This window comes from Carcharhinus amblyrhynchos, chromosome 21, assembly GCF_965287045.1.
Source record: "Carcharhinus amblyrhynchos chromosome 21, sCarAmb.v2.hapA, whole genome shotgun sequence".
In the NCBI taxonomy this organism is placed as follows: domain Eukaryota; kingdom Metazoa; phylum Chordata; class Chondrichthyes; order Carcharhiniformes; family Carcharhinidae; genus Carcharhinus; species Carcharhinus amblyrhynchos.
Genome location: NC_137344.1, coordinates 45,757,864 through 45,785,026, shown reverse-complemented (window position 1 = coordinate 45,785,026; position 27,163 = coordinate 45,757,864). Strand labels below are relative to the sequence as shown.

The following is a 27,163-nucleotide window of genomic DNA, read 5'->3' as shown; positions in this document are numbered from 1 at the left end:
TTAACTTTTTTAAAAGGCTGTTTTTCAAAGGTGCAAATGGAAGACCAGTGCAGAACTGCATGAATCTCATATAGGCTATAAGGGCCAATGGAGAATTATCAAATTGGCTAAAAACTTTGGAATGTTAACTGCCAACTCTGTATCACCATTTTAAACTATTAGACGGTCAAGATGGATCCTATTGAGTCTTTTGTTCCTAAGCATAGAAAACACACTCCATATGGAACTAAGAATTCTAACAAAGGCTAACCAATAAGTTTTTATGACACTGCTGCAAGCCCAAACTGCTGCAGATTCAAAACTGCCCTAGGGCAGCATGATGACACAATGTTCTCACAGCACTGGAGACCCAGGTTCCATCCCCAGCTTGGATCACACTCTGTGCAGAGTCTGCATGTTCTCCCCGTGTCTGCGTGAGTTTCCTCCAGATGCTCCAGCTTCCTCCCACAGTCTGAAAGATGCGCCGGTTAACTGCATTGGCCATGCTAACTTCTCCCTCAGTTCACCGAACAGGCGCCAGAGTGTGGCGACTTGGGGATTTTCACAGTAACTTCATTGTCATGTTAATGTGAGCCTACTTGTGACTAATAAATAAACTTTAACTTTGAATATAATTCTACAATCCAAAGAAAGGGAAGGAACTGCACTCAAAGGTTGGAATCTTACCACTGTTCACGCTGGCAGGACTCTTCTATCCTGCCGCAGTAAACGGGGATTTGGCTGGCTGCCAAATTCTCCGACCTCGCTGCAGCGGGAGCATGGGGTGAGCGAGTGGTAAGATCGTGTCCAAAGTGTTGAGTTGTAGATGCACTGAACATTTCTTCACTTGTTTGAAATACATGAATGCCTGAGCAGGTAAAAACGTCTCTCAATTATTTCATTTTCTAAGAGGATCTCAGGTACAATAGCCCAGAAATTTTACATTAGGAATATGAAGGAGGTGAATAAATGGAGTTGAGGCACAGATCAACCATGATCTAATTGAAAGACGGAGCAGTCGCAATGGACAACACAGCACTGCTGCCTCACAGCTCCAGGTACCCAGGTTCAATTCCAACCTTGGGTGACTGTGTGGAGTTTGCACATTCTCCCCATGCCTGTATGTAGTTTCCTCCCACAGTCCAAAGATGTCCAAACCTTCACAAGTTTTAAGTCGGTCCACCTCGTGTCCAACGAGGGACATACACGCGATGGGTCGTACTGGGGCTGCTCTTGGTTGTTCAAGATTGGCCTAGTGCTTCATGTCGTTAGTGTGTGCCTAAACTGGACAAGATACTGGGCAAGACGACAGCTCAGTGACTATCGCTGATTGCCGTGCAGACACATGGATTTGGGCTGGTGTCTGTGGGAGTTTGCGCATTCTCTCCGTGCTTGCGTGGGTTTTCTCTGGGTGCTCCGGTTTCCTCCCACACCCCAAAAATGTGCTGTTAGACTGATTGGCAGGAATAAATTGTCCCTAAATCAGTTTCCCTCAATCTGGATGGCCATAAAACATTAGATAGGGGTCATGGGTAGAGAGGTGGACTGGTGGTGTTGAGATGGCGGCGCGGGCTCGTTGGGCCGAAGGGCCTGTTTCCCGGGCTGTTTTTGTTCTTTGTATGTGGATTGGCTGCGCTAAAGTGCCCCTTATTGTCCCAAGACATGTAGGTTAGGTGGATTAGCCATGATAAATGTATGGGATTACAGGGATAGGACAGCAGAGAGGGACTGGGTAAGATACTGTCAGAGAGTTTTGTGGACTTGATCGGCCAAATGGCTTTTTCTGCACTGTAGGGATTCTGTGACTCTAAGGGGCTTAGTGGCCGACTCGTAACCCAAGAGGTTGTGAACCTGTGGAATTCCCTGTCCAATGAAATAGTTGAGGCTATCTCATTGAATGTTTTTAAGGAAACGATAGATAGAATTGTTAACAGTAAAGGAATCAAGAGTTATGGTGACTGGTGGGGGGAGGGGGGCACGGGTAGTGGAGCTGAATCCACAAAAAGATCAGCCATGATCTTATTGAATGGTGGAACAGGCTCAAGGGGCCAAATGGCCTACTCCTGCTCCTAGTTCCTATGTTCTTATGTACTCCAGTTTCTATGGTCCAAAATTCGCAAAGGCCACTTCCCCTGAATCTTACTCTAGTGTATATCTGTTGCCATAATTTATGGAGAAATGTTGATATATAAATAATTTGGATGTCTACATTACTGGGAATATGATAAACTGCGGACGAGTTGTGTGGAGCAATTTGAAATTTATTTGAGTTATTTCATTATGGATTTTTTTTGTCTTCCACAGATATTGACTCAAGAGGACTGGAACAAGGTCCTGTACAATGGAATGGCCTCCACCTCTCCATTGGCTGCTCTATACTTCATTGCCCTCATGACATTTGGCAACTATGTTCTCTTTAACTTACTAGTTGCCATTTTGGTGGAAGGATTTCAGACTGAGGTAAAATAAAATGTGATGAATCTTTGAATGATGCATGAGAGTCAGTAATGGACAATGCCACCTGGTTTACTGTTGTATGTGATTTCTAATGTTCACTGGCATTCCCAGCTACCTGATAAATATGCAGTAGACAAGAAACCAAGGACAATAGGGGTCCTGTGTCACTTGAACAAAGACAATGATAGAAAACATGGAATGTAAAGTTTCCATTTAAGGACCTGGGGGAGCAAGGCACTCTCAGCAGTCACCACTGAATCTGTTGACATTCAATTTTTAAAAAGTTAAAAGTCATCAGTAACAAATGCAATAAAATGCTCCATCAGCGTTCTATTAATTCCCATGTTCAAAACGGATATATAAAGTGGCTGTTAGACACCATATTTGTTCCACTAAGACCATATGAGAAATTACAGTTTAATAAATTATTCCCAGTATAAGCTGTGATGTACCCCATTATATTACCATGAAATACAATGAAAATCCCATGATGCACTGTAGTGTACGATGATACATTGTGAGTTACAGTTCCCGGGATCTTACGCCCCCTCCCCCCAGACCCATGGCAGGCTTACAATCCTACCCCACATCGCTGCCCTGAATTGTGGCATTCCACACTATGGTCGGAATTCTGCAGTCATTCACGCCCCGCCGCCACTGCAGCGAGGATGGAGAATTTTACACTCAGCCACATCTCCATTTACTGCAGCTGGACTGGAGAATCCCACTGGCATAAACAACTGGAAAATTCTGGCCGCTCTGCTTGCTGTCAATAAAAAAATAGGTTTTCCAGTAAAAACGCATTTATACGTCAGCACATTGTTAGCGACCCTGTCATATTCTGCCTTGTTATAGGTTTACCTGGCATGAATTGTGGTGATCTGACAACTTAATCTGATGTTCTGGGGTGGTTATTCTGAAGTTTAAAATTGGCTGTACTTTAAATATGTCAGAATTGACACATCGTTCTGAAACGCTGTGAAAAGTTATCTACACAATTAGTCACCCCTTTTGATTGTTTTCTTGAAAGTGCTGTTTGGAAGGCAGTAATGGGCAGGGTGCACAGTGTGTCCCCCTCAGTAACATTCTCCGGTTCTGCTCCTGTTTATGTAGACAGAGCTGCGTGACAGTTTCTAAGTGTTAAGGCTGTGATGTCAGTTGGTGCACCTTCTAACCTTCCTTTTATAGTAGCAAAGATTATGCAGCAATTCAGATGAATGCACTCTCCCTTTAGTGAGATCAGATTGCAGTTTGGACCACACCGGAATGAAGCTTGGATGTTTATTCCCTCGTGAGTTAATGTGGTGTCATTTGTTTTCTGCATGATCACCGATAAAATGTCTTGAAATGGTTTTCTAATGGAGTTGATTTTGGATTTGAATTGTCAACCGATTGTGAAGTCTATTTCTAAATTCCCGTGCTTTTATTTAATCATTGATTGATGGTTAGTCTTCATTGCTGTGCCCCAAATCCAGTCACATAACCCTGTGTAACGAAATCATGTATTCCAAGAACCCGTAACATTTTCAATTGGCAAATTTGAATTGTCCCCAGTGGAAAAAACAAAGCCAGGATGATTGGGAAGGTGCTAAGTTTTATCCACATTCTGGGCTAGTTGATCTTCATTCTGGACTAGGGGACTGCTAGGATAAGGAGGGAAAGAGTGACATGGTGGCAGAGTGGTTAGTATTGCTGCCTCACAGCGTCAGGGACCCAGGTTCAATTCCAGTTTTGGGTGACTGTCTGTTTGGAATTTGCACATTCTCCCCGTGTCTGCGTAGGTTTCCTCCGGGTACTCCAGTTTCCTCCCATAGCCCAAAGATGTGCGGGTTAAATGGATTGGCTATGCGAAATTGCCCGCAAGTGTCAGGGGGATTAGCAGGGTTAATATGTTTACTTACCTGAATAGGGCCTGGGTGGGATTGGTGTTGTTGCAGGTTTGATGAGCTGAGTGGCCTCCTTCTATACTGTCGGGATTTTATGATTCTAGGAATTGTCACTCGAATACTAGCCACTGAATCCCAGCTAGCAGGTAGGGTACAGGTCAGAACCAGAGCAGGTGTTATATGTTCTTGTTGCCTTTTATAGAGTCATAGAGGTTTGCAGCACAGAAAAAGGCTCTTCAGCCCATCACATCTGTGCCAATTAAAAACAAACCATCGAACTATTCTAATCTCATTTTCCAACACTTGGACCATAGCCCTATGTGCCTTAGTATCACAAGTGCACATCTAAATTATTGTGAGGGTTTCAACCTCTACAAACCTTTCAGGCAGTGAGTTCCAGATTCCCACCATCGTTTGGGTGAAAAAAGTTTTCCTCACATTCCCTCTAAACCGCCTGTCCCTTATCTTAAATTTATGTCTCTTGATCATTAATCCTTCCACCACGGGGAAAAGTTTCTCCCTGTTCACTCTATGCCCCTCATAATTTTATACACCTCAACCATGTCCCTCTTCAGTCTCCTCTGCTCCAAGGAAAACAACCTCAGTCTATCCAACCTCTCTTCATAACTAAAACTCTCCAGCCCAGGCAACATCCTGATAAATCTCCTCTGCGCCCTTTCCAGTGCTATCACATCCCTCCTATAATGTGGATTCCAGGACTGTGTGCAAAAATCTCACTGTGGCCTCACAAATGTTTTATAGAGTTCCAGCATAACCTCCCTGCTTTTAAACTCTATGCTTTGGCTAATAAAGGCAAGTGTACCATGCGTCTTTTTAATCGCTTTATCTACCTGTTCTGCTACCTTAAGGGACTAGCGTACATGTATTTCAAGGTAATAAGCTTTAAATGTTAAACTTGGAAAGATGAGAACTCCTTGGCCAGAATTTTACTGCCCTGCCCACCATGGGCATTGGGGCAGGCAATGGAAAGATCCCATTGACCTCGGGTGGGACTTTACGGCTTTGGGACAAGCACGTAAAATTTTGCCTTTTCTGTTTAACTTGCCATGCTGCCTTGCACACAAGGAGGACAGTTTGAACTGGTTCTGTTAAACGTCATGTCTATCTCTAGTGCAGCAGCGATATATAGTCCCATAGAATGCTTACACAGTCATAGTCATAGAGTCATGGAGGTTTACAGCATGGAAACAGGCCCTTCGGTCCAACTTGTCCATGCTGCCCAATTTTTTACCACCAATTTACCACTAGTCCCAGTTGCCTGCGTTTGGCCCATATCCCTCTATACCCATCATACCCATGTAACTATCTAAATGCTTTTTAAAAGATAAAATTGTACCACCTCTATCAGTGCCTCTGGCATCTCATTCCAGTCACTCATCACCTCCTGTGTGGGAAAAAAAACTGCCCTTCTGGACCCTTTTGTTTCTCTCCCCTCTCACCTTAAAGTCTTAGTTGATTAGCACTGCTCACAGTACAGGGACCCAGGTTCAATTGTGGCCTCGGGTCACTGTCTGTGTGGAGTTTGCACTTTCTCCCCGTGTTTGTGTGGGTTTCCTCCGGGTGCTCCGGTTTCCTCCAAAGATGGGTTAGGTTGATTGGCAATGCTAAATTGACCCTATTGTCGGAGATTAGCAGGGTAAATGTGTGGGATTGCGGGAGTTAGGGCCAGGGTGGGATTGTGGTTGGTGCAGGCTTGATGGACCGAATGGCCTCCTCCTGCACTGTAGGTACTCTATGGTTAAACAAATGCCCTTCAGTTTTAGACTCTCCTACTTTTGGGAAAAGATGTTGACTATCTAGCTGATCTGTGCCCCTCGTTATTTTATAGACCTCTGTAAGATCATTCCTGAGCCTCCTACGCTCCAGTTTATCCAGCCTGTCATTATAACTAAAACCATCAAGTCCCAGTTGCATCCTAGTACATCTTTTTTGCACTATTTCTAGGTTAATAATGTCCTTTCAATATAAGGTGACCAGAACTGTATAGAGTATTCCAAGTGTGGCCTTACCAAAGTCTGGTACACCTTCAATAAGACATCCAATTTCTGTACTGACCAATGAAACCAAGCATGCCGAATGCCTTCTTTACCACCCTGTCCACCTCTGACTCTACCTCCAAGGAACTATGAACCTGTACCCCTAGATCTCTTTGTTCTATAACTCTTCCCAATGCCCTACCATTAAGTGAGTTGGTCCTGTCCCAATTCGATCGACCAAAATACATCACCTCACATTTATCTAAATTAAACTCCATCTGCCATCCTTCAGCCCACTGGCCCAACTGATCAGGACATAATAATTAATTCCTAGCTACAGATATTTACAGGTAATGCAACAATATACAATACTGAGTCTTGGTGCTACTGTGCTAGCCAGTGAGTTGGGGTTGAGGCAAGTGTGAGCTATGATACAGCAAACAGAGTCTATTTTATGGAAACAACCCTATTTATTCAGCAATGAGTGGAGGATAGTTACATACCACAAATCCAGCCTGGAAAATTAAACCCAGTCACTTATATCAGCGTCGGCTCCAGGCCTGACCGAGGAGGGACTAAACCAATCATCTCCATTCTGACTGGGACTCCGAGCTTCCACTATATGCAGCTCTTAAGAAAGCTTTTGATTGTCATAGAGTGGCTGTCACATGTTGGGCTGTTTGAATAGGCGACTGTCTAGGCTGCTGCTACTTGCCTGAGACTTGGGAGATATGGGATCATACCCAAAGTGTGCTACCTGAGGAGAGAAAATGATCAAAACAAACCCCTGCTGTCGAGCGCTGATTTCCTTTAATCTGCAAGAATGGTTCAATGATGCTGAGACAGATTGGATCTGGCTTTGGTTCACGGCCTCACTAACTCTGAATGCCAAAATCAGGTTTCAAAAATGATTTTTGAAAGGCAACAGATTTTTATTAACATTGATACAGCTGAAAATTCCAATGCCTTAAAGATAAAGCAATCGATGCCGGTGTTTCTACTTCTTTTTCAAAGGTAGCCCATGAATGTTCCTGAATCAGTGGCACTCTAATGAAGAATAACCAAAACTCTGGTGGTTAGGACTGCAATCTGCTACATTAGGACACATCAATTTTTGAGTATTTCACATTATCAGGCAACCGTCCACTTTTGATAGGACTATTCACCTCGAATAATTAGTTTTTGGCTGTGGGTTTAAGCTGGATATGTTGGTTACAAATGATTGGAAGTAGCGTTAAAATCAGACTATAGCTATCCAGTTCCACTCTCTTGCCCTAGGCACAGAGGTCTACAACCTGCAGCTCCAGGGGCTTCTGACCTTGCTCTATCAGATCCATTTTAATGGTCATTAACTGGCAGGTTTTTTTTTAAACTTTCATTAAAATTATGCTCATGAGAAACTTTCATGCAATTAACATTTTGGTTGAAAACTTTTCAAATGTTGTTGGAATACGTCTGTCTTGTCTTACGTTATTATTGGCATTTCAGCGACTCATTGCACTCTTAAGTTCTTGTGTTTTTGATTAAATTAAAAATAGCTCTCCTTGGTGTTAAGGTGCCCTAAGCACCTCTCCTGGGCACCAACCTCAGTGGGGGAGGGGTTTACAGAATTGTCAAAAAGATAGAATGTCAGTAATACAGTGGACTTTGCCAGCCAGTTTTGTCACATTCTCTTATTCCTAACATGGCCTGGGACAATGCCAGTTTGAAGTAAGGAAAATGGTTTGAGGCAGTAGGAACTAAATGGGGCAATTTTAAAAGAGGTGCAGGAATGGACAACCACACCAACCTCACTTTTTTTAAACAAATCTTAACTCAAGAAACATTGCCATTCTCCTCAGGTTAAGAAAATGATCATTGCAAAGCATTGACTGGATCTGGCTTATTTCAAAGTTGGCGCAATTGCTGCCAGTGATTCTCCAATCTTGTCCGTACCCACCCCACTGCCAGGCCAAAACTTCATTCACTGCAGCAGCACTGGAGAATCCCAGCCACCATCAAGGTTAGAGGCTTTTAGCCATGATCTCTGAGCAGGTTCTGACAATAGGAAAATAGCTCCACACCCAGCTGATCACAAAGTGAGTTAGAATCATTTTGAGATCTGGTCATGGGAGGGGTAGGCAATATACCCAATAATGTGTTTAAATTTTTCTATGGTGACATGCTGTTCTGTGCAAGACAAAAATTTCTCCTATTTGCCTCATTCCTGGTTAAGGCAACCCAAAAGTGAGGCTTGCCCATTCTCAGTGCTATTGCTAGCAGAAGATGTTCATGTTATCCCAAGAGAAAATTATTCAGCTCCCTACCACTTCAGTCACATCTGATATTAAAATTTGGTCATTAAGTGGTCAGTTCATGCCTGGGCTTTTACATGGACCACTTACTGTTGGCTCCTTCCCAAGCAGATGATAAATCTACAGAGGGTGTGGTAGCTGGGGGTGGGGCAGTGACATTGACCACCATACATGCTGGGGTGCCTGTTGGCTGTCGTGGAGCAGTTTTCTGTGGTGGAATTACAATATTAAATGTAGCATTGGAGCAGGACAAGAGCGCTGAAAGTCAAGAAAGAAATAGAGCTACACCAGCAACAACAAGAAATGTTTTAAATATGTAATTAATCATAACCACTGAACTCTAGCCTTTTATGTGACCAAATTATAATCTGTCTGTTCAAAACAACTGGCTTTCTAAATCACCCGTTTGTAATCTGCAAATAGGTAAAAGGAGAATAAAATTGATGTGGTCTAATTAGTAATGATAGAGCATGTTAACAGTAATATAGAGTGGTAAATACCTGGGAATAATCGTGGGTTTATAATCTAATTAAGGCATTCTGATGAGAATCTGTATGAGATGAATGGAAACGGATGGCCCAAAACCTGAAACCAGGACTGAATAACAGCCTTGAGGCCACTACCTAGTATCTGGTACTTTTTTTCATAACATGTACTGTTTGAATCCTACCAGAGAGGTTTAATTTTGCTTCCAACATGTTGCAGCAGTGAGTTAATCAATGCATAGTATCGCTGATGTGAAATGTTGTCGACCAAGAGAGTTCATGCGCTCTGAGATCACAGCTACAGGTTTACTCTAAATGCATTCTGGTGTTGACAAGCATTTCCAGAACATATTACACAAAGCAGAATCAGTCCATTCTCTTGACAAGAACCATTTTAATCTACACCTGAAATCTTTCACTCCCAGCCTTTTACCACCCATTGGTAATCACTTTTATATTTGCTATCTGTATATCTGTGACCATAGTTATTAGTTACCAATAATGCCAATGAAAATGAGTTTTGCAAATCTCAGAAAGCTGTTAGCTTCTTGTTAATAAGAGAAGACCCAGTTGATTAGCTTTACCTGAATGTAAGTCACCAATGGTGGTCACTGTTTCATTTGAATTGAGTTGGAGCAACCAACAAGACAGAGCTATAATAATCTTCCACGATTACCGATTCATGTCTGTACCTCCAGAAAGTTATATTGTACTAGTATGATCGAAGTTGTCCAACATTGACTTGGGGAGATGTTCAACTGTTCCAAAAAGCATTATTTCACCCGAAGTATTTATTCAGGTATACAGTAAGATGGTTCTTGCCAGAGTGCTGGGAAACTCTGTGCATTGGAAGTGATTGTTACAGTGTAATTTTGGGTCACTCACCTTATGCAAGCCATTTCCATTTTTCATTGAAAATTCTTCACTTGAGCAAATTGACAGTTATGCTACATTTATTTCTCCAGATTGCCAATGATTTACACTGCAGAAACACTTTGTTATGTTTAGTGCATGGCTTTGCTAACAATGCTGGCTGCTAGGTAGAAGCAATAATCTGAAAGTTAGTTACTTTGACTGCTGCATGAAATTTGAGGGAGAACCCTCTGTATGTTGGGTGCACAAATCCTGTGTGGAATACAGGTGGATTCTCCTTTCTATCCTGCTTTCAGCTTTCAACGGCTGTTGTTTCTGCTCAAGTGTTTGGTATTTGTTGGTGGCTTTGCTGCTTTAACAGAAGGTGCCATGTATAGTGTGTGAAGTGACTGGCTGTTTGTATGCTATCACAGAGTAAATTAAGTTACTTGACTTGTACACTGTGAGGCGCTTTGGATGTCCTCTGGAAAGCTAATCAGTTACTGTTGACAGTGTTACCCTTGGGCATAAGTGTCAACTTGTCAGAAGTATCCCATATTGTCTTATACCACTGGTGAAGAAAAGCCATTTGTTTTGATTCTGTTATCCTGTGCACTGCATCGTACATGTCCCTTCCACTATCTCTTTTTAGAAGATATTCTGCACACAGTCACTGCTATCCCCTGTCTTTTGCTTTGTAAGTCATAGTTCCCTGAAGTTTGTTCTTTATTATAGTAAAGATGCAAGTTGTTGTTGTTATCACTGACAGCACCTCTCTATATTGGTTCCTTTTGTCTCTTTTTTCTCACTCTCCCTTTTCTCTCTCACTTTCCTACAGCACCACTTCCATTCAATTTATTTGCTGTAAGATTTCAAAATGCAATTGCAGCACTTCGATTTGCCACCAGACAGCCAACATCTCCAGCTCTCTTGAAGAGACATCATTGTTTACAGTCTTCAGTAACTAATCTAGTAGAATATTAACCCTGACCTCAGAAATCATATATATGTATTTGGTGCTAAGATAGGAGTTATTAACATTCATTGATACTCATTGTTCTTCCCGCATTTTAATTGGGTTATCCATTTCTCCAAATCAGCTGATAAATTGTTCTAGGTGCTCATGGTACATTAAGCAATCAGTGTAACACCAAGCCACATTGCAATATTGAGGCATCTGAATTCCTTTTTTAAATACAGTAGAGCCCTCTAAGGATGATTTTCATTTTGGCAATAAGTATAGATGTAACGTAGTTTTATTTCATCAGAGAAGTAATCAGATTCAGGAAAATTCTTCTGTCTTCAACTGGATATTTCTTGAAATGCTTTTCAGAAGTTAATTCACTTACCAACATCCTCTTAAACTGTTTTCTTGAATTTGCACCCATTAAGTGATAATTATACTCAACAAATGGAACATTTCAGTCACCTAGTGTCAACAGTTAGATGCAGAATTCTTACTCTGTCCTGACAACATAACCTCACTGCAACAGTACAATTTTTTTTGCCTCTTGAGCCATGACCTCTCTGAGCGAGGTTGCTGTCAATTAAAGCCAAATTGATGTCACTTAGTTCTGCAGATTCACTTCCACTGGGAATTCAATGAATCTGCGTTTTAATAATTTCACTCACAGATAAGCAGTGAAATAAACTCCAAGGATAACTAAACGAAACTCTGTCAATACGACAGCAAGTAACAGGCCCTTGATGGCATTACTGTATCCCTTACAAAATAATGGCTCCAAGAACAAATAAAGAAGGGGGAATTTTATCTTGTTCCATATGCCTCACATTGGCTTTGACTTCAAATGAATTCCAGAAGTCTATATCAATCTGGCTTGGACATCTATTACAAGGTGGCCAAAATAAATCATTATCATTTTGTTCATGAAAGAAACCAAATATTCAAGTTGCTTATTCCTGCAAATTTCTGGCAATAATAAGATATACAATCTATCTGGTTGTATCATTCGTTCAAGTATGATATATCCTGCATTAGTAATATTAGTTACCACGATATTATTGCGTAATGCAGACTGCTGCTAACCTCCATGCAAATGTTTGAAACAAATAATGATTGTTTTGAACCTTTTTTCTTCTTCAATTAACTATGTTTTTCTTTCAAAGTGTCTGAAATATTTAAGTTGAACTTATTTCAGTCACCTCACTCACTGCCGTCGCCGTGTTTGTTTCACTTCAGGAGGTCCAGAAGCGGGAGGACGCGAGTGGGCAGTTAAGCTGTATTCAGCTGCCTGTCGACTCGTCTGGGGTAGGTAACTGTTCACCATGAATCACGCACCTGAGACATTTCTAAAGTAAAACAGCACAGATGGGTGGGGGTGCGGTGGGGGGGAGCGGGCTGGGGGGGAAAGCAAAGTTTGGCAACCTTGTGGGCTGCTTTTATGACAAGGAATTGTGTTTGTCTGCTTATTGACTTTTTTCCTCTCGTATACAGTCCTTTAATAGGTCTGAGTGAACACTTAGTCATTTCCTCTGACTGCGAAGCCAGCCGAGGATTGACTTTTCTTTCTCCATTGAAGACAGATCCCTTTGCAGGGTTCCTTTGAGAGATTTTCTTCTTAGACAAACGAAGGATCAATGTCAAAGAAGTATTTTTCTTTGAGGTTGAATGATCATATTTCTGAATTTGATTTGAATGTGCAACCGAAATATATTTATCAATAGATCAGTATCAATGACTGAAAGGTGCTGTGTTCTCTGATTTTTGAATCAGTGTTTCAATATTCATTGTGATGGCCACTTCAAGGGCAAAAACCATTTTAAATGGTTAGTTTTATTCCCTCTAGCACACAGAATAGAGAGAATAACTAGAATTTTGTGTGTTGAATTATGAGGACTGGTTTTATAACCTTGGCATGTGTCCCTTTGAGAATGGAATGGGTGATCTAATCAAGGTGCTTGAAATATTAAACAACTGGTTGCAGTTTGGTAGAGAACCAAGAACCAGGATGCATAATCTTAAAATTAGAAATAGGAGTTGTTGTTGTTTCGTTCCCGCACCGAGGGTGCACAAGGCAGGCTTTCCCATTGCAAGATTTTTCCTGGAACAGATCGCTAGGCTTTCACTAACGGTTGATAGCTTGAGGGGTGCGGCTCCACATCAACTGTGGCTGACCAGAAATCTCTCCTGCTCTTACCATCTGTCTTTGGCTTGTGTTGGACGGATTTTGCAGGTTGAAACTCAATCAGTTCGGCTGCATTTGAATGTGCCTTCTTTGGCCATCAGGTCCTGGTGTGGGACTCGAACCTGGCATTTCTAGTCCAGAGAGAGGAACATTGCCCACTGCTCCACAAGACTTCCTCCATTCAGGAGCGGGATTAGGAAAAAAATTTTTCTGAGGAGGAGGGACCACAGGAATATAGAATTCTTTTCCTTAGATTGCTGGGAAAATTGGAGCTTCCAAGGCTGAGATTGACAGATTGTAGGGTAAGGGTATCAAGCGATAGGAAGCTAAGCCAGCTAAATTAAATTAAGGCACAAATCAGACAAGATCTAACTGAATGGTAGACTAGGGTCAAGAGGCTGAATGACCGATGGCTCTTCCTATGCTCTATTAAGATGCTGTCCCTATGATACTTGTGATTTCTTGTAGATGTATCTGATGACAATATAAGGGTGAACACAAACACAGTTTCTGTGTTTCACAGTTGGCAACATTGGGACTGAGTCCATGTCAGATTTTGGTTCTTGCCAGTTTTCAGGTTGGGGGACCCAGGCTGTATCAGGTCGAGTAGTTCAGGCTGGGTCAGGTCGAGCTAGTTTGCGTAGGGTCAGGGGTCTCTTGGTACTTCCGAAAAGACTGTTCTGCAGTGTGGCTAACTAGTCGACTGTGTCACCCATGCCATGCAGCACCTAGCTGAACAAATGAAAATTCAGCATAACAACTTATGAAAATTGTCCAGTTTTAGACACTCTGGTTTTTAGATTCCAGACTCTGTCCATTTATAAAAGGGAATACAGAAAGATAAATTATATCAGCGTATCAAGTGGCAGGAACCAGATTTACCACAAGCTCTGAGACTAGAGCCTGGCTCAGAGTTGAATATGAAGCAATGTGCCCTTTGCTCTGCCCCATTAACATATCATATTATATCTGTAGAACTGGGGAGATGGCGGCACAGTGGTAATCCAGAGCCCCGGGTTAATGCTGGGTTCAAATTCCACCGTGTCATCTAGTAGAATTGAAATTCAATTAATAAAAAATAATCTGGAATTATAAAGCCAGACTCTGTAATGGTGACCATTAAGCTATCAAAGTTTGTCATTTAAAAAACCCATCATGTTCACTAATATCCTTTAAGGAAGGAAATCTGCTATCTTTACCTGGTCTGACCTATGTCTGACTCCAAACACACAGCAATGTGGTTGTCTCTCAATTGCCCTCTGTTGAGTTGCCATTCCGTTCAAGGAAAATGTGGGCATACAGCAATGTACACTGGTTGAGATGAATAGTGTGGATACATTTCAGGGGAAACTCCTTTTCCTTCTTGTTCGTCCTCCCAGGGCGAAGATGCCCGCACTCGTCATCTGTGATGTTCGATAGGGTTCTGATGGTGGCTGCTAAGGCAGCTCTGTGCACCTAGAAGGTTCTGCTGCAAGCAGGACAGGGTCAGCAGATGATTGAGTTTTGGATGAGTTCTTAGATTGGGATTTTATCTAATTGCATTTTGTCCCTGCCTCTGACGTACACTTGCTTTCAAACGAGGCCAGTGGGCGAGCCTCCCCCAGGACCTGAAGTTGATATCAAAGCTCGTAAATGAATCCTTCAGACTGTCCCTGTAGCACTTCTTTTGACCACAGATTCAAGATCTCAACAGAAGATTTGCTTTGTTTAGTGAATGTTTATCTAGCATTCTGGTTGCAGAATCAGCCCAACTCAATTGTGACTGCCTCAGAATGATGCAAATGCTCAGCAATGCCAGCTTGGGTGGGCATCTCAGTGTCCAGTATTGTCTCCGCCATGTGCAGAGGCCACTCTGGTGAAAATGTGAAGGGAAATTAGAAAAGTACAGGAGGGAGAAAATAACAAAAGGATCTGATGGTGAAATAGGATGAGCTTAGGGTGGACTATAGGCACTGGATAAACGAATTGGATCAAATGACCTGTTTGTTGGTGTAATTTCTATTTAGTAAAAAGTGACAAATTGTAACCAATCTTTCTAAAAGCTGAGTGACTTAATCTCAGTGCCAAAAGTAATACTTCGTTTTTCCACCTTCTGTCCATCTCTGCCTTATTTCGGTTAGCGCTTGTCTCTAAATTAAAAAATTAAGTATTCTATAGAAACAGCTTTTCTCAGAAAGAGTAATGTCATGTTATTAATGACAATGAGAAACAGAGTTTGTTCGAATGGGTCCATTTACCTAATCACCCTGATGCGACCTTTCTGATCAAATAACAAATCTAAGTTTGGATCTTCTGGAGAAGTGCTGCACCCAGTTCAACAGTTCACTAGATGCTGACAAGCTTACCACTGAGACTGTGATACTATATTTTCTCAGAGGTTCTAGGAATGCTGAAGGCTGAAGCTTTGACTTTACGTTGGACTCCAAAAAAAAAAATCCCTTTCCGTTCTACCAGCTTAAACATGTCTGCACCAGATTGGTGAATGTGAACAGATTGTTACGATTGAAAGTTTTATAGACAGAATGGTTCCTATGAAAGTTGGCACAACTGGCGGGTGAGAGATTGGTCTGTATTCATCAAGATCTGGTTTCCATCTCCTTTGATGTAAAAAGTGCGACATTTGCTGATTTTCACACAAATGGGACAGTACTGCTTGACAGCCAATCTGAATAAATGAGCTTGGAGAGTCTGCAGGGTTGCCCAGCATCTATCCTTGGCCCCATCATTTTCTTTGTCTACATGTAGCCCCTTTGAGATGGCATCCACAGGCATAGGGTCAGCCTTCCATGACCTTGCTGGAACATGCTGCTCCACCCATCCCGACACCGCTGAGCTGTCAGACTGCTCATTCTACCTCCAGTCACTGAAAAATCCACAATTTCTTCAAGTTAAATATGGGGAGGACAGAAGGCCCCACCATAAACTCAGTACCTTCACCATGTGTTACAATCCCTTACCATAGCCACGGTCTTAGACTGAACTAGACTATGCACTTTCAACACATTTTCAACCATAAATTGAACTGCCAAACCCCTATGTATCCATCACAAAGATTATTTCCACCTTCATAACAAGGCAAATTTCTATCCCTGCCTCAGTCAGTCTGCTGCCAAAAACCTCAGCTATGCTTTCGGTACTGACAAGCTTGATGGTTCCAGTGATCTCTTAACCCTCTCCCCTCACATCCTCTACCCTCTATAAACCTCAGCTTAACTAAAAGTCTGATTCCCATTCCCTATCTCACAACAAATCAGACTTGTACACCATCCCTGTCCCTGTCAACTCAAATAGGCTTGCAATTTCCTAACCCCTGAAATATAAAATTCTCTGCATTATATTTGATCCTTTAACGGCCTTTCCCTTCCTACCTCTAGAACCTCATCCACCCTTTTACACTCCCTAGGTCTCTCTCTTCTCCTCATTCTAGACTGACTCTGAACCCCCTCTCCCTTTGCTCAGCATTGGCACTTGTGCCCTCAGCCACCTCAGCCTTATGCTCAGGAATTCCCTCCCTAGACCTTTCCACATCATCTGCTCCTCCTTTAAGACATCCCTTGAAGCCCCCCACTTTGGCCCAGTTTATAGTCATCCCTCAGCCCCCATTTTTATCTGATTGTGAAGAGCTTTGTATATTATTCTCAAAGAAAGTATTCCTTAAATTCACAGAATTGGTGGTTTATTGAAATTGGTATGGAATAGGAATATAAACATTTGGACAACAAGAGGTAGCCTTGCCAGTGATGTTCACATCCTAAGAACAGTTTATTTCAAAAAAAGGACATTAAAAGCATTATTTCTCTGAAGGTATCAGTTTTTAGAATAGTCTATCAAGAAAGTTCTGGGGACAAACCTAAGTTTAACATTGAAATGGACAAGATATCATCAGTTATAACAGGATTACATGGACCAACAGTCTTTTTCTGACAGAAAAGCAGAATGATGGAAAAGCTGAACAAGTCTAGCAACATCTGTGGAAAGAGAAATGCAGAATTAACAGGCGGATTTTCCACGTCCCTGTGGCATGTCCCACGGCAGCAGAAGCAGCCCACCATAGGCCAGAAGATCCCACCGCTGTTAGCAACATTTCCCATTTTATGCACCCCCCACTGTCCAGAAACCTGCAGTGGGGGGTTACCATTGGCAGGGCCAGGAGATCCCACTGACAAAAACAGACGGAAAATTCTGGCCAACGTTTTAAGTCCAATAGGACTCTTCTTTGGAACATGGAAGAGTCTTTTCTGGCCCTCAGCTTTTCTGTGTTTCAAATCTTTTAAAGTCAATGTTCCTTTCCTTGACCCAGGCAATCATAACACCTCCACCATCTCCCCCCACCACACTCCCATCTCACCAAATATCTCTTGACCTCTCCACTGCCTCTGTGTTGCCAGACTGCTTGTCTATATGCAATCACGGAGGAGCCCAGATGTGATTGATGGCACTGCTCTAGTTCATTGACACCTGATCTTGAAGTTCCAAATGAAACTCCAAGGAGTATGAAGCCCGACATCAGTAATTGTTTTGAATGTATTCCTTGCTGCACATTTATGAATTGAAAAGATCAAAGTCGATTTTAGAATTCTATTCCTGATAACTGCTCCTAGCACTCTGTCAGGGATAGGCTTCCCTGCAGTTCTTTCTCATTTAGGATAATGGGGCATGATCTTACCACCTGTTCACGCTATGCTCCCAGTGTAGCGAGGTGGGAGAATTTGGCGGTAAATCTCCATTCACTGCAGTGGGACGGGAAAATCCTGCCGATGTGAACAGTGGAAAGATAATGTTTCTAATTTTTAACAAATACCACAGTGTCCAGAGGAATTGTGGATCTGTTTGCTATTGGATCACCTTCTGTTTCATCTTGCAATAAGACCTTGCAATTGGCCTTGCTTTCAAGCTAGCAGTGTGAAGATAGTCCTCACAGTTGTTACTGAAATGCACGCTGAGAAACATTCTTATTTTATTCCAATGTGTTAATAGGCACATTTTGGCTACACAGTATGCGCTCCATTCCTACTGCTTTACCCAAGAGAGAACAGAGGACAAGTAAGAAATTAGATGGAAGAGAAAGGATTTTTTTTATGTAGTCATAAATTGCCCAGGTCATTTTACAACAGGCTATGAAACAAAACTGGCATTTCAAAGCAGATGGCAAGTCAGAGGGTAGTGCAGGATGTTCCAAACTGTACAACACGATTGGAAAAAAGGTATCAAGGGAGAATTCTGGATTGTAGTAAACATTTCTCCTGACCTATTAGTGTAGGTGGCATTATTCAAACCAGCCCTTCCTTCCACAACAAAGAATAACGTCGCCTTAGCCACCTGAATGATTGTCAGTCACCAAGAATACTTCATTCTTTTCTTCATGACTTACAAAATGATCTTATTGGCCAATGATTACAAAAATACCTGAAGCGATACAGATTGTTTGTACATTTGTTGCACTCTTTCCTGTCCATCATGTCCTAGATATTTGTGGTCATTAGGTGGCTTGAGGTCCTCCATAATCACAGGTAACTCCAAAAGAAAAGAAGGAAGTATCAAGTATAGAGGTCTGGCTCAAAGTATTCAGATTAATCACATTTAACTCAATCACCAAGGTTGACTAAGTAATTGTCTTACACATTTTAGTCCAAGAGGCATCAATTGAAATGAGCTGAGAGAGAACGTAGAGACATTTGGAGTATGTTTTGGAAAACTCAAGTTGCATGAACAGTGTAGGGAACAGTTTGATTCTCTCATTTCCCCATTCCTGACCAATTGACACTTGTGTCCTGTACCCATCATGCTTTTGTCCCATTTCTTCTTCTTCCTGGACCACAGCAGGGTTCTGCCGACTCGACACAGCCTTCTCCGAGTACTCACATTTCCTGTGCATACCTTTCAAGTCATATAGAACATAAAGGAACAAGCAGTTATCTTACAGAAATAGTTTTCCTGGAATGAACTGAAATTTTCTTTCATGAACTCTTTTGTTTTTGTTCAGAAAGTCAACCAGGAACAAAAACCTCAGGTAAATAATTTAGACCTAGTGCATTCCTTGTCTGCTTGCCAGCTGAATATAGATGATAGGCTGATGATGACTGGGATGTTGGCTTGTTGCTGCCGTGGTGTTGTTGCACAATAGACATAGAGAGATTCTTGGCGCTCTTGGGTGTCTGTCACTTTCTGGTTTGCTACTTTATTCTGTCGCAGCTCTTGTTGGTCTCTGGGCCTGAAATCCTACATCTCTTTGCTTGCCCTCATGTTTAGATCACAATCGACCAAAAGTCACAACCTCCCCCACCCCCTCATGTCTTTTAAAGCTTAATTACTGATGCAACAATTATTACAACAAGCAGCCATATGATATTTATTGTCCGTGAAGAAATTACAATTTTGCTTGGCAGAGAGGCACAAAGGACGTGGGTCAGCATTCACAACTATCTAAGGTGTTAGCCTGAATTCACAATTAAGCCTCAAATCTGGAGCCAACCCTGTACAACATGCTCCACAAGGGATGCAGATTGGCAAATGAAGATTTTTTTGCAACATGAACTAAATCAGTCCATAAGTAAACCTGGTCCATTGGAGAAGCAAGCAATAGATCATTGGTTGCAATGTTTGTTGGTTAAATTACGCAATACCTCAAACTGAGACCCCAGAGGAATTGAATTTGGTTATTTTGGGCCCAAATCCACTGGCATTTTGGATTCATTGATGCCTATCCTTTATAAAAAGTGATGAGTGCACAGAGAGATCCACTCCTTGGTCGAGGTCAATGGTATTATCTATACTCTATCATTGTAATGATTTGATAAGTGTCAAAACTAAAGGTGATATTTTGATTAAAAGAACATTTTCTCAATGACACATATCTCCCCCCTTATTTAACTGTTAATGATCTGACAATAGAGTCGGTTACAATGGGATCTAAAGAGTGTGAGTGGTGAGTTTGGTGATGAGGTGGCTGGAAAGCTCACTGCACCTTTACAGCTCACATTCTGACACTAGCGCTCCTGTGTATATTTCCAGAGCTTCAGTCAATAGAAGTATACAAAAGAAAAAGTGTAAAATATTTCCCATTTCAAGGTGTTGTTATCTAGCTTTACAGCATGATAGGATGCAAAGTGAGTGCGGATGGGAAAGATAGCATGAAGCCAAGCTGCTATGCTGCGATGTGCATGCAGTCTGAAACTTCCTCGCTCTGTGTGAGGACCTGGAAAGTCCATCCTTTGATATATAATGAGTGCAAGTGAGTGATGGAGCAGATTAATTCTTATTCAAGCCTTAGTGTTCCGATTTAAACAGCATGGATTCTTTCTGTAGTTTTATCCTCAGTATATACTCTGATATAAAGCTGAATCCAACCATTTTTAAAGCATCTATCCATTACCATTTGATCATGGGATGTCAGCTATAGCTCTGTTGGAAGCCCCCACTTCACAAACGGAAGATTATAGGCTCACATCCCACTGCAGAGACTAGTATACAAAAAATCAAGTTTGACACCGGTGCACTGTTGAGGGAGAACTGCACTGTTGGAGGTTTTGCCTTTTAGGTGAGATGTTAAACTGAAGCCTCCTCTATCTGTCAAGTGGGTGTAAAAGTTCTCTGCACTGTTTCAAGAATAAATAGTGAGGGACAGGGGGGAAGTACCCAGTGTCCTGTTCAATATTTATTCCTCAAGCAATTTCTCTAAAACAGGTTATTATCACATCGCTTTTTGGGAGATTGTAACTGTGTGCAACTTGGGTGCCATATTTCCCACATTACAACAATGGCTACACTTTAAAACACTTTGTGAAGTCCTGAGGTCATGAAAGGCATACATGAAGATCTTCATTTTTATGTTAGCCAAGATACAGGGAAGCACTATAAACTCTGCCTTCTCAACAAAATTCTGTTTTTGTTTTATATTTTCTGAGGTGCAGATCACAATGAATGTAAACACAAAATGCCACAATGGTTCCAAAGTTTATTCCACACTGCTGTGGTTATAGGCTGATTAGCTGGCTCTCCCAACATTACCTGCTCAATGGATGATCAGTGCAAATGCTTTTCACTCAAACTACTGACTAGTGGGGGTCGGGGAGAGGGGTCCTGTGCTGGCTCACTATATGGGTGGAAAGCTGCTCATTTTGCCAGGCATCTTTGAGATGGTTGTGCCAGAAGTAACATCTGCTAGAAGGCGCACTAAATTGTGATGCTAGAAGAAGAAGTTATTAAGACAAGGAGATGCAAGTATGGAAAATGAACAGCTCAGGAGAAAGGTGGTGTAGCACCAGGAGAGAGGAGAGGGAAGATCTAACATCATTCAACAAGCCCTGTTAATGTGAGATTTCTTGCTGAGTGGCAACAGTTAGAAAGTCACATTATGGTCCCCACCCCTAGTGTCAGTACGCGTGACTCAAGATCACTTAAATAGTTAAGTGGCACGGGTGGAGGAGACAACAGTAATCTTTACAAAATGTGGAAACATTTAATGCAGACATTTAATTCCATTGTGGTCATTTTCAAAAAAGCTATTTGAAAAGCTGTTACTCCACTGAGATAATCCCTAACTGACAATAAACTCAACCTGAGAAAAAGTGTGAGTCAAGATGCTACAATTGATAGTAAGGATCAAATAAAATGAAAAAAAAGGTAATAGTGGGTTGATATTGTGCAAGATGTTTGCTCTTCAACCGGAATTTTGCCGAACTGATAAATAAGCTATCTGTTGTGCTTCAATGGGTGGCATTCTCTCCCAAGCTACGTCAGAAGCTTGTGGGTTCAAGTCTCAGAACAGAGATTCAAGTATAAAATCCAGGCTTACTATTTAGAGCAGTACTGAGGGAGTGCAAGCTTCCTGACAGGATGTTAAACTGACTGTCCTACTGGTTGTAAAAGATTCCATGGTGCAGAAGGACTGAGATTTCTGAACAATATATATCATTCAACAAACATTAATGAAAGGTTATAAAATGGATACAGAACTGGTTTGGCCATAGAAGACAGAGGGTAGCAGTAGAGGGGTACTTTTCTGAATGGAAGGCTGTGACTAACGATGTTCCACAGGGATCAGTTCTGGGACCTTTGTTGTTTGTAATATATATAAATGATTTGGTGGGAAATGTAGCTGGTCTGATTAGTAAGTTTGCAGACAACACAAAAATTGATGGAGTTGCAGATTGTGAAGAGGATTGTCAGAGGATATAGCAAGATATAAACCGGTTGGAGAACTGGGCAGAGAAGTTTTCTGATAGAGCTAAATCTGAAGAAAATGCATTTTGGAAGGTCCAATGCATGTTGAAATTATACAGTAAATGGAGAACCCTTAGGTGTATTGACAGGCAAAGAGATCTCAGCATTTATGTCAGCGATCTCTCAGAATGGCAACGCAGCTGAATAAGGTGGTTAAGAAAGCATACTACATGCTTGCCTTTATCGGTCGAGACATTGAATATAAAAACTGGCAGGTCATGCTGCAGCTGTACAGAATCTTAGTTAGGCCTTATTTAGAATATTATGTACAATTCTAGTCGCCACACTGCCAGAAGGATGTGGATGCTTTGGAGAGGGTACAGAAGAGGTTTCCAAAATGTTGACGGGTCTGGCGGGTATTAGCTATGAGGAGAGTTGCTTAAACTGGGTTTGTTCTCAATGGAACGATGGAGGTTGAGGAGTTATCTGATAGAGATTTACTAGATTATGAGTGGCATTGACAGAGTGGATAGTCAGATGCTCTTTCCGAGGGTAGAAAAGTCAAGTACTAGGGGACATAGGTTTAAGGGGTGTGGGGAAAAGAGGTGTGAGACAGAGGTTTTTTTTACACAGAGGGTGATGAATGTCTGGAACGTGCTGTCCGTGGAGGTGGTGGGATAAGATACAATACAATAGCGGCATTTCAGGGCCAACTAGACAAATACATGAATAGGACAGGAATGGAAGGATACAGACTCTGTAAGTTCATACGGTTTTAGTCTAGGCAGTCATCATGATCGGTTCAGCCTTGGAGGGCCAAAGGGCCTGTTCCTGTGCTGTACTTTTCTTTGTTCTTTGTTCTTTGTTATTTGGTTATTATCACATTGCTGTTTGTGGGAGCTTGCTGTGCACAAATTGGCTGTGTTTCCTCCATTGCAGCAGTGACTACACTTTGCAGAAGTATTTAATCAGCTGAAAAGTGCTTTGGGACTTGCTGAGGTTGTGAAAGATGCCATTCAAATGGAATTCTTTATGATGATAAACCTGTCTCACTGACAGATGAAGAATGTGTGAGACACTTGGCTTTTTGGAAGAGCTAAAGAGCCAGGTGGTGCAAAAGAGGAAAAATATAGACGCTGGAGATTTTTTTAAAGTTGCGTTATTATCTTGGGGTTAACAAGAAGCACTTTGTGCCGCATGAGGAGCTGCTCACAATAAGCATGCTGTAATAATTGTTGCACGGCTGAAGTTAAAATCTATTTCAAAGATTAAAATCAAACTACTTAACGCCTTTTTCAAAGATGTTTTTCCAATAATCGAGGTAAGGACCTTAATATTTTATTCACATTTATTACATTGCATTTTCTTCTAAGAGTTTAATTTAACAATGATGACTGACAGTGACTGGGAACATGAGGGGATTGTGCCTGAATTTGGCACCATTCTGTGTCTGTAACTTAAAGCCTCCATTTCGTTTTCACTCAAGGGAGACATATCAAAGTCAGACTCCGAGGCCGATTTTTTTTGCCAGAGCCTTGAAGATGACAGTGGAAGCAAAAAGGACCTTCAAAACACCACCTGTAAGTTTAGCTGCTCTGTCCATTAAGTTTGAAGTAGAGACAGATATTTGAGTGGGTGCTTTGGGTATATGAAACATGATGACAGAATCGTGATAGTGCAGAAGGAGACCATTTAGCCCATCAAGTCTGCACTAGCTTTCTGAAAGATCATTCAACCTAGTCCCACTCCTCTGTCTTATCCCATATTCTTGCACATTCTTTCCAGATAGCAATCCAATTCCCTTTCGAATACCTCAATCAAACCAACTCCACCACCGTCTCAGGAAGTTCGTTCCAGATTCTGATTGCCCTCTGAGTGAAAACATTTTTTTCACATCATTTCTACCGTTTTTGCCAATTATATTGAATCTGTGCCTTCTGGTTCTTTATGTACTCACGAGAGGGAGCAGTTTCTCACTATTTACTCTGTCCATACCCTCCAAGCTATTGAATACCTCTTATCAAATCTCCTCTCAGCCTTCTTTTCTCTGAGGAAAGTGGCAGCTGTGCAAACCCACATTTTTTTGATAGCCATCCATAAAAGACAGTTTTTTAACATGATTCAAATGTAGGTTTATTGCATTCAAAAATTGACATGGGCTTCCACATAAACTGGCAGGAGATCCTGTATGTAATTTGAACTCCTGAGACATCTATTTATACGTTTTATTGGTATACATAAAGTAAACAAAAATGCAGGACATCCCAGAAAAGTTGAATTCCTATCTTCATAAATTTTTTAATGAGACTTTTATGTCGGAATTTGTGACGATAAAATTCTACAACCCTGTTTTGGCATTCTGATCCTCTGCCCTGCTTGGAATTCACAGACCTGTCTGTGCTGTTATGTGCTCTGTCTGAGGCCAGAACTCTCCATTCACCTGACAAAGGGGCAAAGCCCGAAAGCTTGTGAGTTTACTATCAAATAAATTGGTTGGACTTAAACCTGGTATTGTCAGACTTCTTACTGTGTTTACCCCAGTCCAACGCCGGCATTTCCATATCATGGAATTCTCTACTCCAAGTCTAGACCCACAGTCCTACTCATTCCTGCATCTTTCTGGTCCCACCAACGCCTCCAATGTGCCAAATCTTCTGCTAAATTAATGGACAGGTGCACTATTCAGGACAAATCACTAAAGACAGACTCCATGACGTTCCATGCCACCAGTGGGATTCGATTTCTGAGCTACTGCCTGTCACCATGGATGAGTTGGATAGGCAATTGTGTTTGTCATTATCCAACTACTGAGTGAATGATGGCACACAGCAGAAACTACGTTGCCTTGAGTCACTCTCTAACAGCCCTAGTGGCTGGTTACAAAGCAGTTTTCACCTAGGACTAAGCGTCTGTTTTGTGATCAGATTGGTTAAGGAATGGAACTTTGCTATTGATTTCCCTCAATGGCTGGGGACAAAAAGGAACTCAGGCAAAGTACCCACCATCTTACATGAAAGATCCACCTTGAGGAAGGATAGGCTTTCCAACTCTGGTTGGACATATTCCTGGAATCCTATTACATGAATTCCTGTCTTGAACCACCCTTCCCACCATTGGTCACACCATAAGCCTACTCTCATGACACAACATCTTCCCACAGCAAATCAGAATGCAAACAAATTCTCCATTCCCTGATTGGATAAGCCTCAATTGTCTTTTCTCCCCATATTTGACATTTTTATAACTAATACACAAAAGGCATTCAAAGAAAATGTCAATTATTTTTAATGCTTGTGGTTTTTCTTCTGTTGTTTTGCTTCCAACAGCATTCCTGGAGATTCAGGAATCATAGAATCCCTACAGGAGGAGGTCATTCACCCATCGAGTCAGCACCAAGGTTCTAGCCCCATGTATTTACCCCACTAATCCCCCTTAACTATACATCTTGGGACACTAAGGGAGAATTTAGCATGGCCAACCCACCTAACCAGAACACCTTTTGGACTGTGAGAGGAAACCGGAGCGCCCGGAGGAAACCCATGCAGACACGGGGAGAACATGCAAACTCCACACGGACAATCACCCAAAGCCAGAATTGAACCTGGGTCCCTGGCACTGTGAGGCAGCAGTGCTAACCACTGTGCCGCCTTGCTGCCAAGGGACCTGAGGGACTCAATACCTCAGAGAGTTTTGCCCATAATTTTTCAAAAATTTCAACAAGGCGGTAATGCCAGTCTTGTGCCAATGAGCTGAAATGTTCAAAAGGATGGTGAAAGAACAGATTAAATTGCAGCTGTCAGGGGGTCAGGACTAATATACTTTAACATCACTTTTGTCATCGACAGTGATGGCCGTGAATGGTCATGTGGACGTCAAAACCAGTCTGACGCCACCGCTCATCATCCATACCAATGCCACACCAATGCCAACGCCAAAGGGGATGCTTTGTGGGGATTCTGCCCATTTGTACAATGAGTCCCGCAGAGGAAGCAACGTATCGATTGATCCCAACTACTATGAGCAAAGGTCACCGGTGAGTCCTTTTGTATTTTCTCTGATCTGAAGCAGATCTTTTGGCTTTATATTTTCAATATCACTTAATTTGTTCACGTTACCATTTTGCAGCTCGAGGAATGCTGCAATAAACCTTTTCCCCTGTGCTGGAGATATTGTGGGTCCACACCATTTGTTTGGAAATGACTTTTTCACATCGGTCACTGATTCTGTCACAGAAACACTGGCCAGAAAATTTAACCAGCGTCGTTCCCACCCCTGCTTCCATTGCTGTGACTATACCAGAGCAACGTTACTGTGACAGAATGGGGATAGTTTGGAAATAATCTGCAATCATTTCTCCCTTCCTCCCTCCTCCTTTATTGAAGCCACTGCATTAACTTGAGCAGAGATGGTCCTCCTAATAGTGAGACCAGATATTGAATAGTTATAAACCATTCAAATAGGGGCATGTCACACAGACAAAAATAACCCAGTTTATAATGTTCCATACCTTGTGACAGTAGCTCTGTTGATGAGGACTCAGTGCTCAATAACTCAGACACAATGAGTGAAGTTTTAATCGGGGTGGAATTGGGAAGTGCAAGCTAATTCCAAGTCTTGGACCCACACTTCATGCTTTGGATATGCCCATCACTATTTTCCAAATTTCTACCAATCAAAAGGCAGGGAAGGCTCATCATCCAATCAGGGCTTCCAACACTGGACAACTGGTGTTGGTCGTCCAACGCTCAGAGATGGACAGCCCCATTGGTTGAGATGAGAGTTACCAATGTGAGGAAACAGGCACTGAGGGACACAGGCAGCTAGGTTTATTTTATTTTAAGTACCATGGCGACTGGGTCAAGAAGATCCCACTGCTGACCAATGGCAAGCTGTCTCCTGCACCAG

General features: G+C 42.0%; 1 protein-coding gene across 1 annotated transcript in view; it reads left to right on the top strand.

Annotated features, from left to right (window-relative positions):
* Positions 1–27,163, top strand: part of LOC145356398 (voltage-dependent T-type calcium channel subunit alpha-1G-like) — a 313,384-nt gene that overhangs the window by 150,472 nt on the left and 135,749 nt on the right. The window contains exons 12-15 of the mRNA XM_080209098.1: positions 2,284–2,439; positions 12,151–12,219; positions 23,745–23,838; positions 26,104–26,291. Of these exons, the coding sequence (XP_080065224.1) occupies positions 2,284–2,439; positions 12,151–12,219; positions 23,745–23,838; positions 26,104–26,291 (507 nt within the window). The remainder of the gene's footprint in view (positions 1–2,283; positions 2,440–12,150; positions 12,220–23,744; positions 23,839–26,103; positions 26,292–27,163) is intronic.